General features: G+C 35.3%; 1 protein-coding gene across 3 annotated transcripts; it reads left to right on the top strand.

Moving 5' to 3' along the window:
- Nucleotides 1-43: 43 nt before the first annotated feature.
- On the top strand, nt 44-8117 carry LOC114459347 (E3 ubiquitin-protein ligase TRIM21-like). Of its 3 annotated transcripts, none has more exons than XM_028441632.1 (3): nt 44-100; nt 5061-5192; nt 6417-8117. In XM_028441632.1, the coding sequence occupies exons 2-3, from the start codon at nt 5184-5186 to the stop codon at nt 8010-8012; spliced, it is 1605 nt and encodes a 534-aa protein (XP_028297433.1). In that variant the 5' UTR covers nt 44-100; nt 5061-5183; the 3' UTR covers nt 8013-8117. The 3 variants fall into 3 exon arrangements, with proteins under 3 accessions (XP_028297433.1, XP_028297432.1, XP_028297434.1); XM_028441631.1 differs by lacking the exon at nt 44-100 and adding an exon at nt 2509-2558; XM_028441633.1 differs by lacking the exons at nt 44-100; nt 5061-5192 and adding an exon at nt 2515-2558.
- Nucleotides 8118-26380: the final 18263 nt, after the last annotated feature.

Raw genomic sequence — 26380 nt, 5'->3', positions numbered from 1 at the left:
GAAGAATAGAACCCAGAAGAAAAAGAGCATTGACACTCAGAATCTTTAAGAAGCGACTGCACCAACGAACCTGTTACGGACTTGTTCACACATTTTAAAGGTAATGTTTTAAGTATTGTCCAAAAAAGATTGGGAACGACTGCACTAAATACCGATTTAACCTTATCCAGAACCGGATATATTTCTTCATAACAGAGGCTTGTATATATTTTTTATAATGTTTTTTCTTTTCTTTTTAAATTAACATTGACATCATCTTTTTATGATGAAACGAACATCACAAAGTTCACAATTTGTTGCTGTAAATCCGGTAAAAATTAACTTAAAAAAATAAATAAATAAACGTAGTTTGCATTATAAATGTATCAAACACTACCCTATGCCTTAAGAGATATATTGTTGTCTTCATTGTGACAAATAATTAGTTACAGTAATATATAAGGATGTAACAATTCACTCAACTCCTGATACAATTCGATTCACGGTACTGGGTTCACGATACAATTCTCTCATGATTTATTTTACAAAATGGGACTGTAGACAAATGATGACTGACAAATATTCCTTTAATTTTTTTGAGAAAAAGCTAGAAAACACTGTAGTATTTTCCTTTTATTTTTCATTGTCAAAAGAATCCCTTGATAAACTATTCAAAAAAATGCAGTTTGCCTAAAAATAAGTCCTGAATGAAATAAAAAAAGGAATAATACAAATGAAGTTCTATAGTAAACAATGAAAAACTGCACAATAGTTCCTTATTTTTTTAAAAGTGCAACTAGAAATGTATTTTGTGCCTTAACAATTGGACTTTGAAAAAAAACAGTCATTGAACTGTATTGACATCAGATATTTGTTTTGACCAGCAGAGGGCACTGGTAACCCAGTGGTCGGTTGGCATGCAGTTATTCTACCGGTGAAGAAGAGATGCTATGCTAGCAGACAGAGCAAATAGAAAAACGTGACTTTTACAGATATTCACGTAATATTACAGATATTCTTTCGGTGCTAAAGGGGTAAGGAATCATTTATGAACATGTTTAAGAGTAGAAGGCGGCCAGAAAGAAAGTAGTAGCAGATTCTGCCCGCCGCCAACACTTCTGGACGAGAGAAGGGATAAATATATAGCTCCCTCTGCTGTTTAAAAAAGTACTGCGATTCAATTTTTAGAGTATCGATGTGAACCGTGATACCTATGAATCGATTTTTAACTACCTTACGATTAATCTGTAGTGAAGACCACAGGGCAGGGGAGGCAGTGAGGACGTACAGAGTAAAACACTAATAATGGGGATCAAACAGACATGAAGATATCAGTGATATTACTGTGGATAAGTTAGTACTATTTATAGAAAATAAGTTCTTAAATATGAAGAATCCAATAAACAAATAAAATATGCATGTGCATTTGGGATGTAACGATTAATCGTAAGGCAGTTAAAAATCGATGCATAGGTACCACAGTTCACATTGATGCTCTGAAAATTGAATCGCAGTTTTTTTAAACAGCAGAGGGCGCTTTATATTAATCCTTCTAGAAGCGGACATGACGGGCGGAATCTGGCCGCCATTTACTGTTAAACATGCTCATAAATGATTCTTTACCCCTTTAGCACCGAAAGAATATCTGTAATATTACGTGAATATCTGTAAAAGTCACGTTTTTCTATTAGCTCTGTGTGCTAGCATAGCTTCTCTTCTTCACTGGTGGAATAACTACATGCCAACCGACCACTGGGTTACCAGCGCCCTCTGCTGGTCTAAACAAACATCTGACGTAAATACAGTAAAAAAGTCCAATTGTTAAGGCACAAAATACATTTTTAGTTGCACTTTTAAAAAGAAAAAGAACTATTATGCAGTTTTGAATTGTTTACTATAGAACCAGAATTTAAATAATAGGTTTCTTCATTTGTATTATTCCTTTATTTATTTCATTCAAGATTTATTTTTAGTTAAATTGCATTGTTTTGAATAGTTTATTAAGGGATTCTTTTGACAATGAAAAATAAAAGGAAAATATTAGAGTATGTAAGTTTTTGGCCAACAGCGCCCCCTGGTGAGTAAAATGTTCATTAATTTTCTATTGTTGTATAAGACGCTCCCTCATTGGTAGTAATTATGCCTGATGTAACAGTCCATACATATATCCACTATGAGGAGTAAAATGTGTGTGTTTGCATTATTTAATTTAATATATTTGATCTTACTATGTTAATAAGACACACATTTAATCACAAAAGGCAGCTTCAAACAGATCAATGTTGACAGGTTGTCATGGCAACTCAGGCTAAAATGGAGGATCAATGTTGATAGGTTGTCCTGGCAACTCAGGCTAAAATGGAAGCTCAATGTTGACAGGTTGTCATGGCAACTCAGGCTAAAATAGAAGCTCAATGTTGACAGGTTGTTATAGCAACTCAGGCTAAGATGAAAGCTGCAGAATATCCACCATTCTACAGAATCTCCCCGTGCACCGTCAGAAACGACTAAAGTAGCTTTAATAATATTGATTAACGTTGACCAGCAGATGTCATCAGTGAGCAACGTTTGAGACCAAAGTAAGTTTCTAATAATAATAATGTCAACTTTAATGACTAATTTTGTGATTTTCCAGAATCCAGTGAGTAAATACTGCTTGTTTTAATCTAAATGTGTTTACATATTAAGTCATAATCTTGTGTGAATGAGCTGATATTGAACGATCTTTGGAACAACTTTGTCATAAAAGCTCATTTTAAATTTGTTCATTTTAACATTTAACATTTAGTCTGAATTCTATCATTTTATACTGTGTGTGTGTGTGTGTGTGTGTGTGTGTGTGTGTGTGTGTGTGTGTTAGCGGCATATAATATTTACATCAGAAACTATAACGGAATGTCTCACTGCACGTAAAGCTACATAATATTATTATTATTATTATTATTATTATTATGTATTATGACAGGCCCATATTTCACTGGCCTCAAATCAACAGGAACAATTATTTACTAATTTTAATGTGACACATTTAACATGTGATCATTATTTTATTTTATCCCAAGTGTAGGAAACAAACCACATCAAGCGTAAAACCTCCCCCTTTGCTAGCAAGAATTAACCAAGGAGCCTGTTTTTGTGTTATCACGAACTGTGTAAACACAACTGCCCCCGTAACTCTGAGATGCAGGACTAACCCCACTATGTGGTCTGTGAACTCAATACCGGAGCCGCTAAGACTGAACCAGCTATTTGAAGTACGTAGTATGAACCCTTCTTTTACGACTCCCCTTCCGGCCAAACAAAAGGACCAGAGAATCCAAGGACAGTTTTCCCCTATATTACCTCCCTGCGACATTTATGATCAAAAGAAGAACATCCCTCTTCTCCCCCTTATCAAACAGATACTGTGGGATGCTATAAGTTCAAAGAACGGTCCCAATGCCCTCTGACCCCCTGTGGTGAGACGTCACAGGAGAACACTGTCCAGGCACCTAGCTGAGAGATCTCCACGGGAAGAAAGGAGAACAAAGAAATTGTATTATGTTTGAAAGTTACAAACGAAAACATTTTTGGAATGATTTCTACAGAAATTGAAATTGCAAATATTGTCTGTTCGATCACACTCGTTTCAAATAATTTAACAACAACAGAATGCTATTTTAAAGTGTTTATCATTTAAAAGTGCTTAAAAATACCAGAAAACATCACAAAAGTTAGTTTGAGGTATTTACTGCGATCATATAGTTAAGAGGAGGCATAACATGATTTTTGACATTTGTGTTTATGAATAATTACAAGCAAAATGCATTAATTAGTTCCTAAAGTGATTCGAGGCTATTTTCCAGTCATGTTTGGTATCAAACTCTTTCGTAATACATGATATTTCAGGATATGATGTTGAAAAGATGTTTTGAAATATGTGGAATTAATTATTAGGCATTCTTTTATGTTTAGAATCATCCCTTGTTGTCTGTCTCTGTCTTACACTTACACACACCCAAGACACACCCACAAGCTGAAAGCAGTGACAGTGACCAATCACCGACATGATCACAGAATAATCAACGAAGACGCCTCCTCCAAAGGGCGTCGCCAAACGCCCTTTAAAAAAAGAAGCGCGACCAGAAACAACAGTTTTGGACGCGGGCGTTCATGCTCACCCGCGTTCCCTCATGTTCCAGCTTTCATTTATTTCATAGTAGAAACAGTTAGATTTTTGAGACAACAGCTGCTCGGTTCGGACGAATCCGGCACCGAGGGACGTGCGTAACAGCCGAAAGGAAGCCCGGCCCGCGACCCATTGTGGTTAGCCAAGAGCCATTATCGAAGCCAGCTGCGAAGGCCTAACCGCCCGGATCGGCTGAAGGGGCTAAATTCTGTGGAACCGAAACAGAACCAACGGTGGCACGTCCTGCTACATTGCTTCAACAGCACCTCCAGGTCCAGCCTGACCTCACCTCCAAGGTACCAGAATGAACTTTCATCAGCAACTTCATCTACAATAGACCACATACATATTTCCATAACTACAAACTTACACGCATTAACAACATGCTGCACACACAGTACATCTCATTCATGTTTGTTCGTCTCCCCCTTGTCCGTCCTCCTCTCTCTGTTATGAGCTCTCTTTATTTTATTCTTTGATTTTATGATTTTATTATTGAATATGTATCCTACATTTTTATTCAATATTTAGTAGACTAGCATCCTCCTAGATTAGTGATTTCACTTTATTACATATAATCCTCACTTTTATTAGCCTAGAAATGCATTTTATCATGATTTAATTATCCCATTTCAATTGATATTTGACTGTGTTAATTGTTGACTTTTGAATAAAAGGTTAAACATAATATTTGATTCCTCTGATTCATTAAAGCTGTGATGATGGTGTAGATGTCTGGTAGAATTCACTTTTCCCTGGTTTCACATTGATGAGTTTAGTCTAAAAACTTAGACATATTTCTCCTGTTAAAAGGAGTGGCACCCCGCAAATTTGAAGTAATATTAATAATCATAATTAATATTCTTAGTTATATAACCCATTAATAATAACTCATCTCATCTTCCTACACAAGATATAAATTGTAAATTGAGGAAACATTGGAATTGAGCTGCTGAAAGGAAGTGACGGATTGCTGCTCTGCTGCTTTTTATGGGAACACCTTTAAACATTGAAGGGCTTAATTATAGGACGTCTAATGTCAAAGGTAAGTGACAATTTTCTAGCTGTTTTTAGCATTTAGCTCATTTTGTTAACATTTAAAACAGGGATTCACGTCAAACATGTTATATATAATTGTCTACAATATGTTTCAAGGCTGTAGCTATTGAATATTTTTGTAATCCAGTATTCTACTGAAAATTCTATAGATTAACATATTTTTTTAGTTAAAGAGAAATTATATTTATACATGAGAAACTAACATATTTGACTTAGGAATGAATGAACCATTTGTTTCCTTTTTTAGATAATCAACACTTTTGCTTTTTAGCAAACGGCAATTGCATCTCAGGAAATGTGACTAGTTAATATAAAAATGAATAAAACAAACAGAATAACAACTTTCTACTTCTGCCAAGTCCAAACATCTTCTCAGATATCTACAACTACATAGATATCTTTATTTGAGGAACACTGAAGATAACTTGAACTAAAGTTTAGAATTGGTGACGTGATGTTTTCCATATCTTTAACTTTCATTTTATCAAGTCCAAATGAGGTTTGATATAAATGTAATGTTCATTTTGAAAAAAAGTTTGCCATTGGTTTCCATCATCTACCACCCACCACTAAAATTCATGTGATGTGTGAGATCATCTAAGAAAGGTCTCTACTGCTCATGGGGAACGATTTTTTTTTTAATATAAATTAGCTGTCAAAGGATTAAAAAAATAACCAATCAATTGCAAATCTGACTAAATAATCACGATTAATCACAACTTGTGAATTTCAATCACAAGTTGCACAGAAATGACGTGTATTTATAAGTTACATTTGAGGCAGATAATTAGTTTAATTTGTTTTCCCAAACAAAATCACTGTTAAATGTAGTGTGTGGTCCATGCAGACTTTAAAGGTTTGTGCTGTGTTAAACTTCAGTCTGTTATTACACAATATATTGGTTATTTTAAAGATAACGAGATTGTACATTAAAATAAAGTACGCAAAAAATCTAACCTATAATTTAGAAAAATTCCAGTGTTAATATGAGAAAACCTTAGAACTTATCTGAACCTTAAACATTTAAACTATTGCACTTTTACATTCAGCTGCTGAGGCACAGCCGACTGTCCACATTACTACAGGATGACTGAATCAGTGCTAAATACTAGAGGTGATCTCAGTGAGATGGACTCAGAAACATTAGTAAAGGAACGTTCCACAACAATGAGAGTGTCCTGTTAATGTGCTGCTTGTCTCTGTCCCTCAGTTTGTGGACATGTCTCCTGCCTGCAGTGGGACGTCTGAACATCACTTCCTGTGCTCCATCTGTCTGGAGGTGCTCACTGATCCAGTCACCACATCATGTGGACACAACTTCTGCAAAACATGCATCAGCACACACTGGGACACCAGTACCACCAGCAGGTGTCCCGTGTGTAATCAGGTGTTCAGCACTAAACCTCAGCTGAAGGTCAATATTATGATGCGTGAGATGGTTTCTCAGTTCAGACGTGAATCTGAGAAGAAAGCAGCAGCACCAGGAGAAGTTCCCTGTGACGTCTGCACTGGAACCAAAGTGAAGGCCCTGAAGTCCTGCCTGGACTGTGTGATCTCCTACTGTGAGACTCACCTGGAGCCTCATCTGACAGCATCAGGCCTGGGAAGACATCAGCTGATGGAGCCTGTGGACAACCTGAAATCCATGATGTGTACAAAGCACAGCAAACCTCTGGAGATGTTCTGTCAGAGTGATCAGACACGTGTCTGCTTGATGTGTTCTGTTTTGGAGCACAGGAGTCACCAGTTAGTCCCTCTGGGAGAATATCTGTTTGAAGAAAAGAAAGTGCATCTTCAGCAGATGATCCAAAAGAGACGAGAGAAGCTGGAGGAGATCAGAGAGTCAGTGAGGATCAGGAAGGAAGCAGCAGACAGAGTAAAAGCTGAAGGTGTGGAGATGTTCACTGCTTTGATGGAGCTTGTTGAGAGAGGCCTGAAGGAGCTGATGAAGACAATGGAGGAGCAACAGGAAGCAGAAGAGAGAGAGGCTGAAGGTTTGATCAAAGAGCTGGAGGAGGAAATCTTTGAGCTGATGAAGAGAAGCTCTGAGGTGGAGCAGCTCTCTGAAGACCACCTCCTCCAACACTTCTGCTCCCTGAAAGCTCCTCCAGCCACCAAGGACTGGACAGAGGTCATGGTCCATCCATCATCACATGAAGGAACTGTGCTGAGAGCTGTGGCTCAGCTGCAGGACACACTCAGTGACGAGATGATGAAGATGAAGATGTTAGAGATGAAGAGGCTGCAGCAGTTTGCAGTAGATGTGACTCTTGATCCTCTTACAGCTCATCTTAACCTCGTCCTGTCTGATGATGGAAAACAAGTTTACTTCAGTGATGTGAAGAAGAAACTTCCACACAACAAAGAGAGATTTTCTCCTTGTGTCTGTGTTTTAGGGAAACAGAGTTTCAGTTCAGGCAGATTTTACTTTGAGGTTCAGGTTAAAGGAAAAACTGAGTGGGATTTAGGAGTGGTTAAAGAATCCATCAACAGGAAGGGAGACATCACTGCGACTCCTAAGAATGGTTTATGGACTGTGATCCTCAGAGATGGAAATGTGTATGCAGCATGTGAAGATCCTTTAGTCATTCTTCATCTGAAGTGTGTTCCTGAGAAGGTGGGTGTGTTTGTGGACTATGAGGAGGGTGTGGTCTCCTTTTATGATGTAGATGCTGCAGCTCTGATCTACTCCTTCACTCACTGCTGCTTCACTCATAAACTACACCCATACTTTAGTCCCAGTTTAAACCATGGTGGTAAAAACTCAGCACCTCTGATCATCTGTCCTGTCAATCAAAGTGAATGATCAGTGTCATGATGAAGTCTCACCAACAATAGATTCAATGGTTCTCTGCAACCATTCACTTCTCCAGGTTGGTTACGCACTCCATCCAACCTAACATGTATGTTTCTCAACAGTGGGAGGAAACATTTTATTAAAGAAGTTTCACATTTGGTGTTTGGATTGTGATGAAATAAAAGCGGATTTAAAAAATATTTTACAAAATGATTCATTGTACAAACATGTTACATGTTTTATGATCAGTTAAAATGTGTTAGTGGTTAGTAAAATAGGAACATGATGATTTTTTTCTATGAAATGTAATAAAAATAAGATGCTCAGGTTATCTAAGGAGTTTTTGTAAGTCCATCTAAGTTTAATTTGTAATTGTGTTGAGTGTAACTGGTACATTTTATTTTTAAGTGTTGTATGTGGGTATAAATGTTGATATATAAAACTATGTACACTTTTCTTTTTCTTTTGTTTTTTGTCATATTACTTTTGAAACCTACATGTAAAAGAGGGTGATTGAACGTCGAAGAAGTATTCTCTGTTTATCCAGGTTTACTTAATTTTAATTGAATTTAACTGTTTTTTTTTGTTTGTTTTTTTTTTATTTCTCTTTGAGTTTTATTTCAAGAAAAAAGCACTTGTAAAGATCACAGGCATCTATACACTTTATTATTGTATCTGTCAAAGTGTGCTGTATGCCACCCTTTGTAAACTTTGTGTAATTGTTTAAACAAAAATACAGAAAAATAAAGAATTTACAAAAAAAATGTGGTGAAAATGAAACATTTGCATGAATTAAGAAGAATAAAGTGTTGAATGTTCAAACTTTAAAATGTAATTTTTAAGTCACTACGACTCTTCCTTATTATCTTACCCTTTAATTAAAGAGAAACCGTGAAGTTTTGGTGTTTAAGAAGTCTTTATCTCACTGGTAGCCCTTTGGATTATTCACTAGTTTTAAAGTAGCTCCATGTTTCACAAAGGTTGGTGACTTGTTCTTTAGATCAGTGGTTTTCAACCGTTTCAGGCCGCGACCCCACAGAAATGGGTTTAAAGTAGCAAACTAGAGCGGGCAAAAACTGACATAAAGTGCTAAAAATGGTTAAAACTGTCAATATTGGAACAATTAGTTGGAACTGGCTAATAATGGGAATGACAAATGGTGAATGTGGTTAAATTGGCAAAAAAAAATTGAGCATGGAATATGATGAAAATAGGTTAAAAGTGACAATAATGGGTCAACATTTGTGACATTAGGTGGAAAAGTGGTGGAAAGGGTTTATAAGTGTAAAAGTGGAAACACGTGTGCAGAAAAGGCATTGAAATAAGATTGGAAGTGTCAGAAATGGGGGTAATATAGTAAAAATATGGCAAGAAAAAGGGATGAAAGCATGTTAAAATATAGCAAGTTTGGTTTAGTTGCAGAAAAAGGGAACGTATGAGCAAAAAACAGGGTCCTTGCCCCAAGGTTGAGAACTCCTGCTTTTGATGCTGGTTCCAGGCTGCTGTGGTGTGTGCAGTCTCCTCTGTGGCCACTAGATGTCAGCCTCCCTCTGCTAACAGCCTGTCTCTTTAGATGGAGGTAAAAACCTATGTTTGGCTACAAAAAGTCTACAAACCAGTGACAATAAGCTGTTTCCTCATCAGAATCCCAGTTGTGAGGGAAGAAGAGGAAGTTTGTGTCGAGTTAAAACTTAAAGGTAGGGTCGGTAACTTTCTAAACCTAGCTTGATTTTGATGTAGCATGCTCCGACAGCTCCGCCTTCCGACTCCCCCTCCCCCCTGTGCTTCCTCTGAAGCCACCCCCCCTCACTCACATGAACGCGCACGCAGAAGCAGACCTCAGCCAAGCGTATGATGTCGCATTCAGCGGTAAGATATACTTTATCATTTTATATGTTAAAAAAGTGACTAATTTACTAACAACGGTGGCGGCCAAGCTAGCATGTTAGCATTAGGTTACCCGGTAGTAAAGCGTTTAGAAGGAGGGCGACATTCGTCCCCAAGTTGTAGTCCTCCTGAAAACAAAGGTTTATTATAATGAGTTTTTCTTTACCACTACTCAGAGTATCGATCAGCTGGTCTGCCACTGTCCTAGAACATAAGTAATACATCTTTTACCTCATTTATTTTATTATAATCATTATTTTCATTTATTTGGCACCTTATTCATTTTCACCTTGTTATTCAGTTTCCCTTACAACATCTTACTTTTCTGCGTGTTTATAATTATTATTTTTAGTGTTGTTTTCATTTCTTATTGTTTCTTTTTAGTGCCACTTTTTGCCTAATTACCAGTCAGGGATAATATAACAGACAGAGAGAGGAGTATAGCTGTAGTCTGTAGAAACCTTTTTTATTATTATTTATTTCTGTACATTCTGGTTTCTTTTTTATATTTAATATTCTGTATTTATATATTATTTCACCCGAGTGCTGCTTTTCTTTTCTTTCTGTATTACAACTGGAATTGTAATTTCCCTGCCCGAAATAAAATAAAGCATATCTAATCTAATATTGTTTTTTTTTAATTCAATAGATGTAATAGAGCTGGGAAAAATAATGTCATGTCTACAGCAATTACAGATACATTTTTTGTTCAGTTATAATCATTGACGAAAAGCCTAAATGTTTGATATAATTTCTTATTTCTCTTTTACAGTTCAGAAGGTGAGAGGTTTTATGCCTCTGACCCTGATTACAGTCCGGAGCCAAGTACATCGTGGAGTCAGAGGAGACGTGGCCGAAGTCAAAGGAGGATTGCCACAAATAGAGGCCAACGTCTCAGAGGCAGAGGACGGGGAACCAGAGGACGGGGAACAATAATCCTCGATCAAGATAATGCAAGTCGTGCTCAGATTCTGCAGGGCCTATGAATTGCAGATGAGCAGGTATAGCAAATATAGGTTCTGCAATCAACATCACATGTAATAAACTGGCACGCTACTTAGTGTGGACACTAGATTCCTCTTAGAGAACAGTAAAGCTATATTCAATGAAACATTCCTAAATATCTTGAAAATGTTATGCTTTACAGGCCAGAATTCAAACACTAAACTCAGAGGAATGTCGTCAACTGCTGCAGCGCTGCTTGTCACGTGAACCATGCATGATGTTTGACCTGCTACACATCACATCAGCAAATGCACCAGCACCTGGCACTCAAGTGTCAAATCAGCTGAGCTGGTGTGTGTGCAACAACTGCAGGGATATGCCCACAGATGTAGAATGCAAGTGCTGTGGGCAACAGCCAGAAGCTTGTATTTCCATATTGCCTCACATGGCAGCCTACATACTACAGGAGGGCCACCTGCGACTTGCCAGCCGAAATTGGAATGATGTCCGGGGCTTGGATGATCTGCCCAAACGAGGGGAGAGCAGCAAACAATTACGCCATGCAGCCTACCATCAATATGTTATGTGGCAATATGGGGCACTGGGACGAGGCAATAGAGTTGTTATTCCTAGTTGCGTTGTGTGGAGAATCAGAGATTGCTTTCCAGATCTACTGGGACATTATACGGGTTACATCCCTGGAAGAGTGCAATAATGTTTCCATTATGACAAGTGTAAATAAATGTGCCCTGCACTGAGCAAGGTGTTGTTTTTTTTGTTTTATCTATTATCATTACAGAAGAAGTAGCTGTATTTACACATTTTTATATAGTATTTTGGCATTTGCACAGGATTCCAACATAAACCTGCTGTCAGCTGGAAAATGGACACCAACAGTTCAGGAAGTTGTTGATCTTTGAAGGTGTGGTCTTAAAGAAAAGATCAATACAATGATCAGTTGGAAAGGAAGCAGGAAGAAGTTTCCCTTTGTTCACTTTCTATACAGGATATACATTCTATAGCTTCTGTATTCATACATGATGTATATGAAGAATGATTCTATTATTATTATTATTATTATTATTATTATTATTATTATTATTATTATTATTATTATTATTATACACTAATGACAGATTCTATATCAGGGCTGTCAAACTCATTTTAGTTGATGGTTCAAATATGGACCAGTTTAGGGTCCAAAGGGCTGCAGATTATAGGAAAACCAGCCTTAGTTTATGAGTGACTTTGCTTTAATTTTCTCAAATGTTATGAATTAATTTTGGAAAAATTGCATAACTTTCGAAAACTGAGAGTTCCTGCAACAATTTCAGTTTAAAAATAACTCCATCATGTGATGTCAGCGTGGGAAAACTATGAGCTCTGCTAATATTGTGGAGTTCACTTAAAATTATTTGTTTTGAGAGAGGCTGAGATATCTACAACTGAATTAGAGAAAACATGAATAATTGTAGAAATTAACTGTCATTTTTACTTTCTCCTGCAGGCTGAATTAGATGCTCTACAGGGCAGGATTTGGCCCCCGGGCCTTAAGTTTAACACGTATTTTATATGAAAGACAGTCTTTGATATCCATCATGTGTTTGTATATTGTACATAATAATCATTAGTCTATAAAACTATAGACATTCTAATAGATGTAATAATCAGATCCTAACTTCTAGATGAATATACATGCTGTGTTAATACAGACCATCTTCATCATGTACCTTTGAATCTGTTTCTTTTCTCTGTGTTTATAAAAGATTCATATTTGTAATGAGTTTTAAATGAGTATCTAATACATCACATAATAGTATTTTCTTGATTTTAGATGTGATGTGTTTTATATAAAGTATGTTTTTCTACAGTTGAAGTGAATGTGATGAAATGGTTCCTGACAGGGAAACCCTGCCTAAAGCCTGTGAATGGATCATGCAGTGTGCTGAATGAATATCAGGGGAAGGGGAGCCCAAAGTGTCCAAACACTCCCATTTTATCACCATATTTACATTTCTATCAACTCTGTGATTACAGCTCATAGATTTATTCTAACTCTGAAATGTTCTTTAATCTGTTCTTTAGCCTGTCCAGCCTTTCTTTAGAACTTACAATGTTCTATGTAACCATGAGAAATCCTAAAGTTCTTCTTAAATCTTCCTTCTGACATAAAGTTTGAATCAATGTAAATGTAATGATATCAAATGTCCAGTGAAGCTTTGTTCCTTTAAATAAAGATGTGTTATTGTCTGTGCTGGATTTCTTTGAACAGAGAAACATGTCAGAGAGAGGGAGAGCTTTTCATTGGATAGCACATCATCCTCCATCAAACACACATGGTTCCCATGAGAAGAACATCCACTGGATGGATCTAAGAACAGGAAGTGAAGGTTCCTCTGGAAACTGAGTGTTTAGTGAAGCTGAAGGAGTTTAAAAATAGACTTTTAGAGTAACCGCTGCTTTCACATCCAGTCATGATGTCTTTCTGACAAATTCTGATAAAATGAGTCAAACAAGTGCAGAATTCTTTAGTTTGAGATTGTTTCTACATTAATAAGGCTTTTTATTTAAATGTAGTGTATCAACATCTGAGACAGTGAAAGAGTTCCTGTTTTGGTTCTAGAAGGATATGAATTATTCCCAATGAACAGCACTGATTAAAAGGGGGCGGAGTCTCCCTGTATGTGGACTCAGAGTGGAGGTGTGTCCAGGTTAATCACATGTCTAAGTGTGTAAATGAATATAATATAAAGTTGTATATACAGAACACCAGGGTGGTGCATTGACACACTGAAGAACACATTAGCTGACATGTTTCATAACTCTGATGATTCAATAAAATACAAAGTGTTTGGAGTGACTTCATTATTAATATTATGAATCCAAACAGACACATAAAGACTTGTGATGTTCTACATCCAATGTACAGCTGTGGCCTGTTCTTAGTCATTCTAAAGCCAAGCAGAGTCACATTAGACACTGACACATCCATCATTAACATTTGGACACATTCAGCTGATTGGAAAGTAGATGGAGGATTATTTAGAAGTGATATCAGTGAACAGCTTCCAGTTACAAACCAGAGCTGGGCTTAGATCTATCAATGTGATCATCCAAACAATGTCTATGATGTCTTTATGTCCACATTAGTGATGCTACATGAGAAAAACTGTCCTTTAAACAAAGAGCAGGAAGCAGAAGCTTTAGAACAAGCCTTGGATTACTGAGGCCTTAGAGACTGTATGCACTAAGATAAATGTCCTGAATAAAAGCTTTATAAACCTAAAGAAGCAGAAGATAAGCATAAATAATATAAAAAACAATGAGTAAACATTATGACAACTGTATACTGTATATTAACATGAAAAATTGTAGCAGTATATGAGTATCACTAAAAAAAACATGGACTGTTGTAAATTAAATCGTTTAAAAAAATCAGCAAATAATTTAATAAAGAGTAATGATGTAGTGAAAGAATAACAGATATTAATCCTGAATTTAACAGGTATTTGGTGAATGTTGGATACGACCTCACTAAGGAGATTGTTGAGCCAAGAAAAGTAGATTAATTCCAAAAAAGTCGAGTCAATAAAACTTCATCTTCATTGTTCATTCATTCTGTAGATTAGAAATAAATAGTTCACATTGTTAAAAAAAAATACATCATGAAATGTCAACATATTGCTTTAAAATGAACTTTTCATGAATTAATATAGAATATATAGTAAAATAAGTCAAATATGTCTCCAATAAATCATTCCAAAGTGGTTTATTTGTAATAAATAACAAACAGTGAAAGTGTTCCATGTATTACAGTGTTAATATAAGCAGCTCTAACTACAGACCAGTATCATTGCTTCATCAGCTTTCAAACATTAGAGAAAAAGGCTTTGTTCATAGACTTGATAATCCATCCATTTTCTGACCCACTTCTTCCTTTTTCAGGGTCACGGGGAGACTTGATAAGTTGATTAAAAACACAAGTTGTTGAGCTATCACCAGTTTGGCTTCAGAATGTATCATAGTATGTGATTAAAAAGCTGTAAATGTGTGGTATCAGAGGAACAGCCCTCTTATTAAAAGTGATCAGAATGAGTTTGCTGCGTGGCAGCAGCCTGAACTTGTTGCTAGTTCAGCATGGACATCACAAGCTGAGCTGCAGGAGAAGAAAAGCTACCAAGACCTCCTGAAAACAGCAGTAGGTAGTGATGCAGCATTCTGTCCATCATCCATCAATAAACATTTCATTACTGCTAAACGTGTGTGTGTGTGTGTGTGTGTGTGTGTGTGTGTGTGTGTGTGTACACCAGTCCAACAAACACATAAACAAACACGTACTCCGCATGTCTGAGCTACATTTTCCATAAATCTATCAATTGTTGACATGTTTTATATGTTCACGTGTCTTTATTTTCGTATATTTTGGGAACTACAGAGTACAATGCAATGCCACAACAAATTTACAATTTTGAAAACAAATGTGCATAATTATCTAAAAATAAATACAAACAGCAAAAAAGTGTTTTACAAATGTTGAAACAGATTTACAATAGTGATGCAGATATTATATAAATGTTATGTAATGTAAATAAAACAAAACAATATTTAACAGAATAAAGTTTAATTGTAGTTCTAATCCTATTTAATATTTGTAAACTTGCTTTTATCTCTCCTATGATGTCTATCAAATATGTAAAAAATAAAAGATAGGGAAAAAATGATAATTACTGCATATTGTTCATTGCACTTTCTATTTGAAAAAAAATAAATGTGAAAAATCACAATAGATTTTGTTGTTATTGTTAATTTGATTTCTATTTAAAACATTTATAAGAATAACTACAGATTGTTAATCACACTTTTTATTTGAAAGATGAAATATTAAAGATCATAAAATATTTGTTCTTTGTGTTTATTTGATTCCTATTAAAGACACTTTGCTAAAAATGACTGTATAAATGTAAATATAGGTTTCAAAGTTTCTTCTTGTTGGGTTTTTTCTTTCTTACTATGGACTTTATATTTTGTTAAGCGCACTAACATGACTTTGTTGTTAATGTTTTCATTTACATTTCTAATTAGTGATGAGCCTTGGATTTATTTATTTTTAATAAAAAGTTGTAGGTTGGTTAAAAAGATATAAAAACAGTGAAGCTACGCTGTGTAAAAACAATAATTATCTGATATAAAATGTCTCACTGGTACAGACTAACTGCTTGTTACTGCTGTTTTGGCCTTATTGTGTTTATTCATATTTCAGTGACTTGTAGTTCCTAGACTGCTGCTCTATCATCTGCTGACAGTGTAGATGGATTAAACAATACTGTGTGCTAGGGCTGGACGCTCTCCCTACACTACATCTCAGGATTCACTATCTCTACAGTACTTTTTAAAGTTGACTCTTTGTTAATGTTGTTCATTGTCTGTTCTTACTTTTACCTGACCATACATCAAATATGAGTTTATTCTGTTATTAATACTGAGGACAATGTTTGCCTCTAATAGCTCTTTATAATTATTGTGGTGTGTGTCTGGTCCACTTTAAGTGTTGGTCCTGGTCAACTTTTTGATCTTTGTCTTTAGTTTAATGTTTGCAGGTGTTGTGAGATCACCTTGGTGGGCTTAGTGGTGGAGACCCCATGTACCAGCAGCTACGAAATATCACCTTAATAAAATACTTATAGATACTAAAATATTAATATAATTTATATTTACTTTAAATACATTTATATATTTACATGTGACACTGAGTGTTTTCAGAGACATGATTAAAGAGACTTGATTGAAATATTTTGCCCCCCATTTATTTAAAAGTTGGATTTATCTGAATTCATAAAAACAGCTAAGGACTTTAAAACATGTTAAAAGTACTGTATTATTATTATTATTATTATTATTATTATTATTATTATTATTATTATTATTATTATTATTATTATTCTCTGAGTAACTTAATTATTTTCTAGCAGGTCTGGGTATATTTTACATAGTAGCAGTACCTGGCCAGTAGGTGGAGCTGTGGGCATTTGGTGTCAATAGCGGACGTCAGTCACCAATAGAGTAAGACGTCAACAGTGCTAGTTACACGGAGCAACACAGACTTAAAAACTGCTTTGTTTTCTCACTATTTCCACAGGTAAGATGCTCAGAAACCATAACCAGAAGAGATATAACATGTATCAGCCTTAGACTGTGACTGAAATACAGTGATTTGGATGAATGGAGACGAGAGAGACGTTGTAATGAGTGCTAACTGAGTACGACAACGTGGCGCTAAAAAGGTTAAAAACGAGCTTTAAAACTGTTTTATAAAAATGAGAAACAATCAACTGTAGATAGTAGCACTAACAGGAATGAGAGATCTGGTTAACTAGTGAGTTGAGAGGAGTTTAAACTTGGTTTGTGTGGATGAATGAGCAGAGGCTAATGCCACAGATGCTAACTGTGCTAACAATAGTAAAGTCTGCACGCATTGCAGCGTTACAGTACACCGTTTCCGGTTGGGTTTTCAGAATAAGAGCGGAGCAATATATCAGACATGTAACCTTGTCCTATATAAAAATGATAGTTTATATGGAAGATACAATTTCAGTATTATATTTTATTGTCATTGTGGAGTAACATAGAGCTAGACAGAGACAATAATAAATACTGGTGAGTTAAAAACAGTTATAAGTGAAGTTAAAAAGGTGAAATTGTTCATGAGAGAATAAATATAGATTGAAAAATCAGTTAAATGAGTATACATACTGTTAAGAAGTTAATTGAGTATAACTACTGTTGGTGAACAATGTCGGTTATAGGATGTACTATTACACAGTCACATGATTGTAATTTGAATGTTTTTGACTTGATCACCTTGTAATATGTGTTCTGAAATACGTCAGTCACCAATAGAGTGAGACGTCAACAGTGCTTGTTATACGGAGCAACACAGACTTAAAAACTGATATGTTTGGTCACTATTTCCACAGGAATAAAAATTAATATGTAACACCAAGGATGGACCACAGTATCATTTTTATAAGTGTAATAAACACACTCAGTCAGGTTCATTTAAAATGTTTTATTCTTTATTTTTCTCAGACTCAACAGCTTCTCTGATTAGATCCAACCAGACACTTCACTTAAATCTATATCTGCAGGAAAACACAACAGATAGACGTTAAAATGGACAGTACTGGGAATTAATGTTTAGAATGTAAATAAAGTAGGTTTATTTCTGCCCTAAATGTAAAGTTTTTTACACTATTAATAATAATAAAAGACTGATTAGGTTGATATTTGTTTTATAAAAATAAAATAATATCCACATTAACATATATACAGAAACTGATCAAAACACAATGACAATTAAAAACCAAACAGAAAATAAACTAAAACCAAAATAAATCAGAGAAAACTCAAAACACACATTTCCATAATTTGACATGTTGGCAGCAGGTTTAGAACACATAAAAACTAATATTTATGAATATTTTTAACTCATTAAAAAATGTGACAAACATGACTTTGTTTTTAAATATCTGCATTTATGAATTTAAAAAATACAATAATTAAAATATAGTTGTAATAAATCTTTACCCTTAAATTTTAAACCAAACTTAATGTAATCAAACTCAAGTATTGGAAAATAAAAAAAAATCAATTATGTTATAATTTGTTGGATTTAAGGCTGCAAAGCAGAATTATTAAAAAAATAAAATAATTTATTAATAAGATACAATAGATTCTACATAAAAGAAAGAGCCGGGGGAAGAAAGAACACATTACAAAAACAGAATAATACAAAGATTAATGCCATTATATATTTTATTCAAGTTAAGGGATGTTATGGAATTTTTACCAGATTATATATTTTTCACAGACACATTAAGTTGTTGGTTTTTCACTGATTTGATCAAAGTTGAAAAATATCTTGGTTCTAAACATGAAGCAAAGGGAAAACTTAGATTATTTGTTCCTTTTTTCTCTTTTATTTTCTTAAACAGAATAGGTTGATAACCTTAGACAAACACTAAATAATACTCAGTATTATTACCACTGGTAGTGATGAAATCAACTTTCTAAGTCATTTTTACAATTTAAACAAAAGTGTTTTTTAAACTTTTCTAAATCTTTGTTAAAGTCGTTCACAATGTGACTGGTACCAGTTACGTGTTCATGTGGAGTGTCACAGTGTGTGTGTTTGAACCTTCTCAGTTGGTCAAAAGGCCAATGAACACACACACACACACACACACACACACACACACACACACACACACACACACACACACACACACACACACACACACACACATTTTAAATCATGCTTTAAATGTTTGTTATGTCAATGATCATATTTATTTATTTTTATAAAAGGAACAACACACATTCATAAACGTTTCATGGATCATTTTCATTTCTAGTCCCTGGACAGGTTGATGTCTTTATTATTCAATTAAAAAAAAAAAATCATTTCAATCAAAAATAAACATTTTCCATCAAATAAAAAAAGTGTTCAAATGCACAAAAAAAAATACTTGAGACCTAAATATTTGCATTTGAACACTTTTATTTTGATTGAAAATGTTTTAATTAATTTTTTTAATTAAATAAAGACACAAATCTACCTCCATAGACCAGATTATAATTTGTTGACAGAAAAAAGTTCAAATTCTAAGACTTTGAACTTGCATTAATGAATATATTTTATAAAATAAGTCAAAATATACAGTATTACAAAACCAAAAAATACATGAAAAATTTAATTAAAAACAATATATATATATAATACTCTGTCTTTTCAGTATGGCCCTTCAGCTCCACCCACTAATCAATGAGGGATCCTCCCACCCTTACAACATGACTCCACCCATCACCCTTAAAGTCCTCTTTGGGGAGGAGCTAGAGAGGGTTATAGCTTGGGGAGTGGTAGAAGACAAAGTAGTCCCATGGACAATAAAGAACAAACTGGTTGCCGTAGTAACCGATGCCAGGACTGTTTCAAAAACAAGTTTTTGACGAACAAAAAAAAAAAATTGGAATAAAACATTTAGTTTCAAGAAATATACCCTTGAGGGTAACCCCCCCCCCCCTACAGACTGATGATTGGAAGGCAGACAATGCTGTTTAAAACAGCAGGGATTGAGGTTGAGGACAGCCTCATTCAAAGTGGGCGGCTGCTCCTCAACCCTCCCTCAAAGATGGCTTCTGTTTCTGTTATATTCACATGTTAACTTACTATATGCCTTGTTTCTTTGTAGTTTGAACATAAATTGATGAGATCACCTGGTAAATGACTGACCATCATAATCTACTATTTACACCAACTCTTCTTTAATCCAGCTTTCAAATGCCAGAATGGTGTGTGTGAAGGGGAAAGACGTTACCATGACAACGGTTACTATGCTAGAGGTAAGTTTCCCTTTGTAATGCAGCTCATCATTTATTGATAGAAAAAACAAACTTTAGATGATACATGCAGTCATTCTATCAGCACACAGTACATTATTCACTCATTTCTACATAGAATGTATGTTCCACATGCAGCGTGTTCTACACACACTTTACTGTGTGTTCTCTATTCATTAAACACAGTGTGTATGTATACATGTTCCACATGAGGTGTCCTATAGGGAACATACAGTAGTCATAGTTACACCTGTGAAGTCCCAGCAGTGTCAAAATACAACTAGACACATTTATTTATGAAAACCTCACCAAAAGGCTTCTGAGACCATCCAGTCAGACTGATGACTATGGGGAGAGATTTGTCTCAAAAACATTCACAAATAGATTCACAATTTTTACATGTGTTTTTCAAATCCACAAATATATTTACAATTTACACACGTGTTTTCTCATTTATGTGTGTATTTATCATGAATTATCATGTGTAAATCCTCAACTGTGATTGTGGATTGAGCAAAGTGCGTTTGTGGATCGGCCCGGAAATATAAAGAGAACCAATATTACAAATTTGGAAATATAAAAACAATCAATAATAAAAATGTGGAAATATAATGAGAATCAAAAATGAAAAAAATATACAAAAGCAGTATATTTGTTTTCCATTTTGTGCTTTTTCTGTTTTGTCTTTGTCTTTTCCGTTTGTGTTTTGACATTGCTTTTACTTCATGACTCAAGCTGTCGGTAAAAGCAAAGGTCAATTCAATGGTCATTCTGCCCAGGCTGACTAGTCGATACCTGATCACATGATTCCTCTTCTCTTGGAGGGAAAGTTAAAAATGGGAGACGTGGATGAATTGAGAAGAGGCGTTCAACGACAGTTATTTGCAATATCTCGGTATGTGGAGGAAAATTCTCCAACGGACTATATTTTAAGGTTGGTGGAAGATGTCATGGAAAGTCTTGGAGAAATATCTGCGCTGACAAATGCAGACATGGACGAAGCTGTGTGGTGCAATCTTGAGGAGGTAAGTGTAAAATACGATGCCGTCATGTTGTCGGTCAGCTTTGTACACAAGTTTTAAGAGGGACAAAAGCTACATCATGACTCTGATTCACATATTAGGCATTCAGCCCTAATTAGCAGCCACAGCCAAAGTTAGCCCCTGCTATGGGCAGACCTGTGTTCAGCTCACACAAACGGACAGATTAGAGCTCAGACACACAGTGTGTCCCAGAGCAGGGATTAGGATGATCCATGGTCTTCTTAAATCACAGGGTGTACAATTGCAAAGTGAGTATTGATGCTGGATTTTTCCAGATCAAAGATGAAAATTTAAAATGTACCAAGTATATAATTGACCCAATGGAAATAAATGTAGAAGTGATACATCAATGAAATATTTCAATATTTTCTTTGAAATACTGTTAATAAAGATTTCCTTTGCAGACAGGTTCCTGGGCCCTGGTAGTCCTCAGTGTTTAGAGCTATAAGGACAACTTCAGGGCCTGAAGACCTGTCAATGAAATAAAAACATTTATATCATTGTAATAACAAACCATGCATTGCTGTCTTAAAAAGATTGTACTTCTTGTAGTGTTGACTTTTGACAACATGTGCAGACAAGGTAAAATAAATAAATAAATAAATGAAGACCTGTCAGAGACAGTTTAAATGGTAGCATGGTAATACAGTAATAGATCCTTTTATAAATGCTCCTTGCATTGTGTGTTTCTGGATATACAGGAATGAAAAACTTGAAATAAGAAGCAACAATTATGGTTATGTCATTGGCAGTGATAGAACTTATAACAATAATAAATTCAAATGTGCTATTGTGAGCAGCTAGACAGATAGAAGTACTACTTTTAAAAACATTAGGACTGTAGGTTGAATATTTTACAAGTTATGACAATGTGTTGACAAAGAGTTGAAGGTAAAGCTGTCCCTCTACTCTAGAAGTTGGTCAAAGCTAAACATGGAACTCATTGAAGGGCTGTGAGTCAAAAACGGTTAAAGATACAAAAAAGTTGAAGGTTTTCACTAAAAATGAACAAAAAAGCTGAACATTTTAAAAGTTGAAATGGGTTTAAGAACTGCTGACCAGTGGAACGTTACATTTTCATTAACATTAATTAAAAAGTTGATTAGTTTAAAAAGTTGAAAAGTTATTAAAAAACTCAAATTGAAAATGACAAAATGCAGATACACACACACACACAAACCAACCCAGCGCTGTTTCTTTAATCCCAAAAACACTTTCCAGTCTCTGCAGCAGTAGATGATGATCCACTGTATCGAAGGCTGCACTGAGATCTAAGACATACCTGTCAAGTATCCCGTTTTGGCCTGGAAACTCTCGTATTTTACCCCTCTTTCCAGCCATCTTCACGTATTATTTTTTTTCCGTAAATATCCCGTATTTTAATGTAATAAAAATTAAAAGATGCCACAAGAACTACCACCTGAATTAGCCTGGGCGGCAGCTCTCATGAGATTAGTGCCGACAGCAGCAACAAACCCAGAAACAACTCAGAAAAGAGATGATGAATGAAGACGTTCCAGCTAAAAAAAAACTAAGAACTGGTGTAAATACGTTGTAAAATGTGACAGAGTTTAACTTCCTAAAGAACAGCAGGATGGGACACAGTTACACGTTCTGTTAGACTAGTAACTTTTAGCATCTCCCACAGCGGAAGGAACCACGTAAGTCACCATGAAAAATCAGCCAATCACAAGCTCCACAAATATACACTGCTTTAAAAAAGTGTTAAAGAATGTAAAGTCTGTAATAAATGTCTATAATAAGTCATTAGTGAATACCAGAGAACCACATGAGTGAGTATGAGAAATTATAATAAAATATCTAATGAAAATAAAATGTTAATGTCTGACTTAAAGACAAGCAACGTGAAATTAATAATAAATATGCAATGTGTTGACTTGTATATAAACTGTAAGTATATTAAATAAACACATGTGCTTCATATACACATTTATGTTTTTATTTTGGCTGTTTTATAATTTAGGAATTAGGGCTGGGCGATATATCGAGATTCAAGATGTATCAAGTTTTCTATTTTGGTGACATAGAAAACTATCATATTTCATATATATATATATATATATATATATATATATATATATATATATATATATCCCTTATTTTTAATATATATATATGTGTATATATATATTACAGCTTATTATGTATCAAATTACTAGTTTTAAGAGTCGCTGCTTTTACTTCTCAGAACAACATGTAAAGCTCAGTTAGATGATTAATAAGTGTCACATATTGATCAGGTGTTTGTTAATAAATGAGCCTGTGTAACATTTTGCATCAGCAAATTTAACCCAGAATTGTCTTTCTGATCAGACTTTATTTGATAAAATTAACTAGATTTCTATCATATATCATTTAGATAAAATATATTGAGATATGAGTGTTGGTCCATATCACCAGCCCTACACTGTTAAAAATAAAGTGTCAAAACTGTACCTTTAAGGGTCCAACGGCTCGTCACTGGGGTGGTACCCTCAAGGGTACACCCATTGTACCCTTTGAAGTGGGTACAATTTAGTACCCATATAGTTTGTACCCTATGAGAACAGATTTGTACCCTTTGGGACAATAATGGACCTTAATATACGGGACAAAAACGTACCTTGAGAAGAGGGTACAAATTTGTCCTTTTTAGGGTACCACCCCAGTGACAAACACATTGTACCTTTATGGGGACATATTTGTACATTGTCCATTACGTGTCCTGGCTGTATTACAGTCCAATCTGAGTCCTGTTGAAGTGCATACGCATGTAAATGTACATTATAAGCCTTTGGAACGAGCAGTTTGCCACACAATAGCCATTGCGTATCAATATTGAAAATAAATTTGATCAAGAAAAACAGAGGAATCATTTCAGCATGCAAATAGTCAACTATAAATACATCTTTGCAGGCATATTTGACACAGTCAATGACTACTCCTGACACTCGCTGCATATTTGTGTGTGGTGAGATGGTGTAGTCAATTCCACATACAGATGCAATGCATCTTTGCAGGTCAGATGGGAGTGACGAAAATAAAGTGTCAGCACTTGTCCCTGTCACTTCCTCAAATTCATTCAGAATATTTTCCGGAGAAAATTCCCAGCACTTGTACATCTGATGCCTATCACTTAAAGTTTTTGCTATATTTATAAAGTTTCTTGAAGAACTTGCAACAAGTTTGAAGTACTGGTGCTTCGACTCAAAGCGCATGCACCACAATGCACGTAAAGGTCCATGCATGTCAATCAGCCTTGAATAATGTATCAAGTAATGAAACTTTGGAGTCACAATATCAAATTCTTTCAGTTTTTCTAGAAACTCAACAACAAGCAAGTTCAAACAAGACAAATGTTCACGGTTTACTTTTGATGCAAATATAATGTCAACAATTTCACGACAAATCAAATACACATTCCAGTAGCTGCAGTTTGGGGGTCCATGAGGTGCCATTATAAATGGTAAAAGTCTAAAAAGGCACCACTTTTGAGCTGCTGACCCAGATACTTGCTCTTTTTGCAACAATCGCTCTGATAGTTGAACTGGTTTATTTTTCACATTGTTTTGGCCAATTGCCAACTGCTGAAGCTCGTTGTTAATTTCTGTTATGGTAATGTGCTTTTCTTTGTGTGCTTGACAAACAACTAACTTCAGTATGGCAGGAACAACCCCTTCTAATATGTCATGCATTATGTCCGGAGGAAAAGCAGTAGTGGCGTCAAAGTACTTAAGTTCAGCAAATGGACACGGTCCCGTTACTCCATAAGTGGTTTTAAGATCTGGGTTTTCGGTACATGCCATAAGGTGATAGTGGTGTGTTTCTGAAGTTCTAAGGACAAAATCTTCTTCATTAAAGTTTTTCTTCATGTCTGTATAGGAAGCCATGCAAAAGCGGCAAATTCTGTGACTGCTGAACGACATTGTAAAACCCCCCAACATGTGCGCTGATAGATTATCAGCTGAAATTGTTGCAAGTCCAGCATATACAGTCTTTTCAATGCCACTCACTTTGACATTGATACCTTCTGTTTCAAGTCTTTTAAGATCATTTATCATGGGTTTAAGGATGTTTTTTAAACCACACTGTTTGACATAACTGTAACGGACTAAAAGAGCAAGATGGATATGCTTCAGTTTAGATCGATGTCTACCATTTATGTTGCCTACAGTATAATAGAAAGCGCACAGCTTGTGCTTGGTTCGTTTTGATCCCAAGGGATTGACTACTTCGAATTCATCTTCGTAGAAATGAAGACGCAGGGCATCTGGATTATCTCTGAAAAAAGGATGGTTTTTGAAGTGAGTTCCATCTGTATAGTCACTTAAACAATCAGGATTGCTGTTCGAATGTTCTGTGACCTCAATGTCCTCGTCAATGTCCTCATGTGAACAATAATTGCTTAAAACATCTCTGATAGGGACATATGAATAAGTCCCTATTTTCTGACCCGTTTCAGACCTTAAGTTTTGATGAACTGGCTCAACCAAATGCATTTTTGACTTGCAATGTTCTTTCAGCATGTATGGTGAACGAATAGCTACTGTTGCTTTTTCAAAAAAGTCAATAGATTGTAAAATCTCTTGTAACTTAGGACACTCCAAAACATTGAATCCACTTTGTTGAAGATGGTAACTGATAAAAGAGTCATTGTTTTATAATTTCTTGTTGGACTGAAATTGGAATGTGGTTCTTTTCTCTACACTTGAGGACAAAGCTACAAAGGTTTTCCTTAAAATGTTTTAGTATTGCATTCATACAAGGAGGCTCCTCATCTCCAGGAGGTTCATCGTTGCCCACAGTGTCCAGGGATTCAGTCTCATTGTTGCCCATAGTGTCCAGGGTTTTAGTGTCACATCGAATATGTTCAGAATGCTTCCGATACACATGGCGCCTAAACGACTCGTATACTTTAAAAGTTGACTTACAATTATTTATTCCACAAGTTACACTAAAGTTGGATTCATGAGCATGAAATAGACCAACATGCTGAATCAGTTTCTTTAAGGTGAATGTAGCTCTGCTACACTTTGCGCATTTATATGGCCGTGGCATTTTAGGCGTTTAGTATAGCAGGTTCATCATCTGAGTCACAGTGATGGG

This window comes from Gouania willdenowi, unplaced genomic scaffold (genome assembly GCF_900634775.1).
Source record: "Gouania willdenowi unplaced genomic scaffold, fGouWil2.1 scaffold_303_arrow_ctg1, whole genome shotgun sequence".
Taxonomy (NCBI): domain Eukaryota; kingdom Metazoa; phylum Chordata; class Actinopteri; order Blenniiformes; family Gobiesocidae; genus Gouania; species Gouania willdenowi.
The sequence above is the reverse complement of the archived record's forward strand: the minus strand, read 5'-3'. Positions and strand labels throughout refer to the sequence as shown.